At 30.4% G+C, this 7,021-nt stretch overlaps 1 protein-coding gene across 1 annotated transcript; it reads right to left on the bottom strand.

Annotated features, from left to right (window-relative positions):
* Window positions 1-4,235: 4,235 nt before the first annotated feature.
* Window positions 4,236-6,381, bottom strand: LOC124848909 (putative pectinesterase/pectinesterase inhibitor 12). Its single transcript, XM_047326734.2, has 2 exons — window positions 5,411-6,381; window positions 4,236-5,128 (listed from the first exon to the last, which is right to left on the bottom strand). The coding sequence occupies exons 1-2, from the start codon at window positions 6,333-6,335 to the stop codon at window positions 4,437-4,439; spliced, it is 1,617 nt and encodes a 538-aa protein (XP_047182690.1). The 5' UTR covers window positions 6,336-6,381; the 3' UTR covers window positions 4,236-4,436.
* Window positions 6,382-7,021: the final 640 nt, after the last annotated feature.

A 7,021-nucleotide genomic window follows, 5' to 3' on the forward strand; every position in this document is an offset into this window, starting at 1 on the left:
CCCCGAATTTATACTCTTCCTGCATGCATGTACGTCCAGACCAGAGATTTTTTCGTTTTTCTCTTCTATTTTTGGAAGTTCTTCATATGGTTCATAGATTAATGCGGTGATGAGTCCGGCGAATTACTCTCTTCTGTTGCCACTTTCACCAGCTTTGCATGAAAATAGAACAACAGACATGGTTACAACACAAAGAAAAGGTTATTTATAAACACCAAATAACACATATATTGTAAACCAAAATAAATTTATAGACATCTACTTATATTTTACAATTTTCTCTAATTTGCTTTTCAATTTTACTTTTATTTTTATTCTGTATAGCGGTTCATAATTTTGGTTTTTTAATTTCTTTTTATATAATTTTGATCCTTTTAATTATTCATAATTTGGTTAATTTTCAATTTTTTTAAAGAAAATTGAGTTAGTATCGAATTACATTTTGTAGACACAAATTGTTCAACATTCAAGAATTAAAATTGTGTAAAATTTTGACAACCAAAATTACAAAAAAATTAAGGTAAAATGAAAATACAGTAACCACAATTTTAAATTTTATGAGATATAAGAATCAAAATTAAAATTGAGTTGGTATTACATATATGAGAATAAAAAATTATAAATATTTATTACGTGTTAAATAAAGGTGCTATTTGTAATGAATAATTGTATAATAACTTTGTTAGTTTGGACTTTATAATTCATTCTTCTTCCCAAGTCATTTTAAAGTATAAGGTTTGAAATAATGCTTATTAAAATTTGCATGTCTCAAAAGACATTAATATTTATCCTCTGAAACAAAAATTTATTTTTAAATATTTTAAGTAAAATCGTGCTCAACACGAATATAGTGGTTTGTTGGTTTTATTTTTTATTGTATGTATGATTCCAATAACATTCTCTCCTAAGTTTGAAACAACGTCCGACGAAAATAATTAAAAAATATAAAAACTTTACACCCATAAATTTAAGCACGATTTTCAAAATAAATTTTAAAAATTTATAAATTAAAAGTGAGCTTATTAGTATGCCTCTAATATATATTAAAATTGAAAAAAAAAATTGTAAACTTGTGCACACGACTTTAATCAAATAAGTCAACAAAATAAAAACAATTAATGAAAGGGTACTTTAATGGACGACTTCAAACCGGATTATTTGTTGAAGACAAAGTCTTGTTAAAATGATATCCATTTTTGTAAATTTGATAATGACTTTCTTTCATTAAGTTGCTTACTGGTGAAGACGGATAAAGGATGTAACGGTGAAAAGTGTGGGAGGAGATGGAGGCGATTCAGAAACACAACCTTTCAGCATGCAGAATTGCTATGCCACTTTCACCAAAATTTGTGCTTTATCATCATGAGAACCCAAAGATTCATGCAGGTTTTGTGATCCAACAATGATATTTTCACCCACATGGGATAAGAAAAAATATGGATCAAAACATCATTGTAGATGGATGCATAACAAGTGTTTGATTTTGCTTAAACATGATTTTAGCTAATAATAATATACAAAACACCAAAATTATAAAAAAAAAAAAAACATAAACACTGTTTACCATTGTATCACGTCACACTATCACATTCCCAAAAGTTTTCCAAAATATGTTCATGTCTTCCATATATGTTTTTTTGAAAGACATTTCCTAATATGGATATTTTGGAAAATCATTTTGAAAGAAATTTTATGAGTTTCTAAAAGTTCTTTTCAAAATTTCCATTATGACAAGTTTATTCTGAAATACATTCAGGAAATTTTATTCTGAAAATCATGTTCTAGAAATTTTGTTCCAGAAATTCCAGAAACTTTGTTTTTGAAAACTTTTGAAATATGTAATTGTAATAAAGTCACTTTTCCAAAAGGTAAAATGGTTATTTTGAAAGTATGAGATTTTGACGAAGAAATTGAGGAGGTGCAACAATTGTAACTGTAGATATAATTTTTGTCCTGCAAACAAAAGGATACTAATTAATAATAAAGTGTCAGTATAAAGACAAATAGGCTTTGAAATGAAGATTTTATGGAATTTGTAGATGAAAAAGAAAAAATCAAGAATAAAAAATAGAAAAACTTTCTTTTAACAAATGACAATATTTTAACAATTGTCTAAGTGACAGCTTTTCACTGCCGCATTTAAAATATTTTTTAAACAAATATTTAAAATGAACTAATAAATTTTTTACATGTAATTAATATTAAAATGTTGTTAACTTTTAATTTTTTAAATAGTTATTATTGACTGACTTTTTGACATGCCACGGTACTTATTCATAATTCCAAGTGCAGTTAAGGTTCCTATATCTCTAATAACTTTAGAAAAATTTGTTTTTGAAGTTAACTATATAAAAAGAAGAGGATTTACACTGTTGTACCAGAAAAACTTAAAACAAATGAAGTTAGTGTCGAGAGAGGAGGAGAGGAGTGTAGGAAGAAAAAAAAATGTATATTTCATCTGAATTCAGTTAAAAAGGAACGAATGACTTCTTAGTTATTTTTTTTTAAATGAAAATATTATTTCTAAAAGGAATAGAGTTGTAAATAAAAAAAAAAATGAGATGGAGGACGATGTTAATGAGGTGTAGAGAACCTCTCTTAAAAATATCAAATCTCCGGAAACTTGGGAGTAACGTTAAGAATACACTAACTTTATATTAAAACTAGACATAAAATAAGTGATAAAACCTGAGATGAAATAGTAAAAACATAAAATAAGTGATAAGACCTGATGATCTTGAGCAACAATATTTCTCCAAATGTAAAAGATGATTTTTCAATAACTCTTTCTTCGAAACATAGCTTATAAAACTTTCACAAGTATTGATAAAGAGAGTTCTAAAACAATTGTATAATGCCTGCCTTTTAAACAAGTTTGAAAAAGTATTCTTGTTGTGGACTAAGATAATAAATTATATTTAATTACAATAAATTATTGTGTAAGCTCTATGTAGCACATATACTACTAATACAGACACGAAGACACTAAAAACAATATGAACATGGACATTGTGACATATGTATATAGTTTTTAGGACACAATATTAATGACAATAATGCTGAAATGAATTCAAACTATCTAAAGTCCAAAAAAGTGAAAAGGATCTACGTCAATTATAATATTTCGTTCACTTTTTTTATTATCATAATTGGAAAAGATTATTTGAGATTCATCTAAGACAAATTATAAACTTAAAAAGCTTATATGCTGGGAAAATATGATGGCAAAATAAATAAAATTATTGTAATAATACATATGCAATCTAAATATCTTGATTGCATAAAATATGCTCCTTATTTTCATAAATATAATATAAACTTGCACACTAAGTTTGAGTTCATAAAGCATCATGGCATATCCTTACTAATATTGTGTTGAAGGTAGACATTTTAAAATGATCCAAAACAACATTTTTTTTTTTAAATTGCACACTTCACCGGTGAATGTAATACGTGTGTCACACTATATGATACGTATCAAACATAGAAACACAACATTGATGAAGTGTGTCCAAGCATCATAGTATAACTCATACACTATTTTAAAATAAGATAATCAACTATGTTCATGTCTAATAATTATATGTGAGACTTAACGTTTCAAAATTACCACAACACAGTCGATTAATAGACTATTTAGAAACCAAGATAAAATCAAGATTTGACTCAACAAATATAATCGATTATAAACTTATATTAATGATTACTATACTAAAAGAAAAATAGAAAACCATTTTTCTAAATTAACTCAATATTACATTAAGAATTGATAATTTGTTTTACAATTAACATTTTATATCAAATTGAAAACACAATGATTATCAAAATACAATTAGTAACAAGCTATACGGACACACAGAAACACAATACGAACATAGACAATGCGACATATATAATTTACAACAACAAAATTGTATGCCGTGTCATTATATATATTGACCTTACCATTATCTTGAAATGTTGGATAAAATTGTTTTTTTTTTCTCATAAATGAAAAAAGAAAGTAGTATACACTGGTCCTTTTCTTCCCATATTTTTAGAAGTTTTTTTCATTTTTTTTCTAAATGTGTTTATTGATTTCCATTTTGTAAAATAAAACTCTATTATTTCCAAAATTGATTAGTGCTTAATGAATATATGTTGTCAATTCCCCCCAATAATCTCATTCTTTTATCATTTCTTCTGCATAAGCCTTTTGGCACTCAACATAATGGTATCTGTTTAAAATAGTCTTTATCTAATTGAAGATATTTGAATATAATGAGGAGAGAAGGTAATGTATACAAAAGATTTCAATGAGTTTAACAACTTCATACTTCAATTTCTAAATAATAAGCGAACCCAGTAAATAACAGTTTCACACAGGCCATGAGGCAGAGGAAAGTAACAATCATAAGAAACTTAACCATTAACAAAATAACACCATCCAAATTTGCTCAAAGCCCGTTATCATAAGGTAACAAAGTAGTATCAAGCCAATCATCTGCATTGATGAACTGCGAAACTGTGAAATCATATGCATCGTCATAATCCATCAAATGGTAGCCTAACCATCGTACACGATTATCTGTGGTGGAACCGGGTCCATAGTTTTCATATTCTCCATAGTACAATGTGTCCGATCTTTTGTTATCATTATTCCATTCTATCCAACCCTTTGGGTCAATGAAGTCACCAATGAAGGACTCAAGGTAAACGGTGCGAGAATATTTCCCCCATGGCCTCCCAAGGTAGCTCTTGAAACTGCTAGAGTTGGAATACAGATCAGAGGTAGCTATGATTGAGCAGTTCTGGATTGAGATGCCGGTGTCCTCATCAGGGCTATCTCTGGATTGTGCGGTGATAACAGTGAATTGCCCAGGCAAGGGCTTTCTGGATATGATGTTACAATCTTGTAGAATCACTTCTGCATTTCCAAATATGAAGTCTATGGTCCCAGAAATGTCACACTCTCTGTAAAATTGTCTAGAGGAGTGAACATATAAAGTGTCTTGGTAGCCATTAATTGCACACCTGTAAAATGCCGTGAAGTGTGCATTTACCCTCAAGGCCACTGCTTGGTCCTTCTCTGGCCCTGCACTGTTCTCAATTGCAATATCACGAGCAATAAAACCATCACCAGAAACCGCTGGAAAACACACCACAACATTGTCATGTGATTCCCATTTTGGTCACATTAAATAGGGAAAAACTATGGTATAGTTTAATTTAAAATGGTTTCTACCAATCTCAATTAAACACTCAACTTTTGTTTTATCTAATCTAGTGATACTTTATCCTAAATTAACTTTCAAAAATTATGACTCATTAATTGTTTGTTGTGTCACTTCTCTACTTCGTGCCAAGAGGTAACCAGTGCATGAGAAGTCATTAATTGCAGAAAAATCACAAACGGGTAGAAAGGGTTCACCTAGAGTTGCAGATCTGAAAGTGGTCCAGCGATCACCAACGCTTCTGTTACCAGTTATGACAGTGACATCACTTCCATCGCCTCTCAGCACAATGTTGGTTTTATAAATTGGGATTTCCACGTTTTCCTCATAAATCCCTTCTTTGACATAGATCACTGTCCTATCCATGCTGTTATTTGGAGCAAAGTTGATGGCTTCAGTGATGGTGCTAAAGTCCCCACTTCCATCTGCAGACACAACTAGCACTTCATTTGGGTTATACTCTTCCATATCTTTAAAAGTTCCTTGCTTTCGGCTCGATAACCACTTTGGAGCATTCATCAAAGGGTGGTCATTCTTCTGGTCACCGGGAGTCCCCGTCTCAGGCTTCGGTAGCATAGAAAGAGAGTTACTGACATGCTTGTAAGTGTTGATCACAGATTTCACCAGCGCTGGCTTCATGGTGCCAGAAGCAGAATCCAGGCCTTCCAAGCATGTGTTCTTGTTGGTGACAGCTGCACTGAGGTAGGCTCTTGCATCAACTATGCTCATGGAGTTGGAGGAACGGATCGCTGATAGTGATCTTTTCAAAGAAACCAATGTGGATTGGTGGAGTTCTCGGCAGTCCTGAATTGCTCCTCTTTGCTTCTCTATGATGTTTGAGTGTCCAACATTGTGGAAGATATTGGTGAGCTTTGTGGTTTCAGATATTGCTACTTGCAGGGACTGAAGGAGGTAGCTGTTAACGTTCGGACTTATGTTTATTGAGATGGATGGCTTCAATGAATTGAAACAAACTTCTGGATATGGGGTGGTTATGCAGAAAGATCTTAAGGAAGAGAGATTGGACTGATGTGTTGTGGAAGCATAGGAGTTGACAGCAAAAGTGTGTGAGTAGAAGCTTACAAGGAGAAGAAAGAAGAGTTTATGAGATGAATGAGCCATGAAAAATAAGGAGAAAGTGATAGAAAGATGAAGATGATGAATAAGGAAAAAGTAAAAGAGAGATGAAAGTGTTTGATATATTTGATCACTTAAATAAGGAAAAAAGTGATGGGGACACTGATTAGAATCTAAATAACAATAGTTTTGAACTAATGCATTATTGGAAATTCTGTGAATTGTGACTAGATAACAATAAATAAAATCAGTAATAAACTGATAAATTTTGTGATAATATTAAAATATATTTAAGGATAAAATGGAAGTGATTATATTTAAAATTTATTTGACATATACAATTTATTTTGAATTTCTTTAATTTTAGAAATTAACGTGAACGTGCTTGTGGGTGACCGTGAGTGATGGAATGATATATGGCAATCCGGAAAGCTGCTTCGAAGACTGGATCACCCCACTAGCTGGGTTTGCACCGAATTTTTTAAAAATAGAACAAAATAAAAACATTCAAAAGTAACAAATCGAAATTGAAAAAATATTATAATAGCGTAATTAAAAATATGTTTTATGACTATGTGCAGATCAATTTTTAATTGAAATCTATCATATTGGTTTTCGAAAGTTAATGAATTTTTAATCGAATTTTCAAAAGTCAATTAAAAATTTGATGGATTTTAAAATTCGTAAAATCTTTAACTAATTTTCAAATACCCCATATTGTTCGGGTAACA

Source organism: Vigna umbellata, chromosome 2 (genome assembly GCF_029865625.1).
Source record: "Vigna umbellata cultivar VRB3 chromosome 2, Vumbellata_1.0, whole genome shotgun sequence".
NCBI lineage: Eukaryota > Viridiplantae > Streptophyta > Magnoliopsida > Fabales > Fabaceae > Vigna > Vigna umbellata.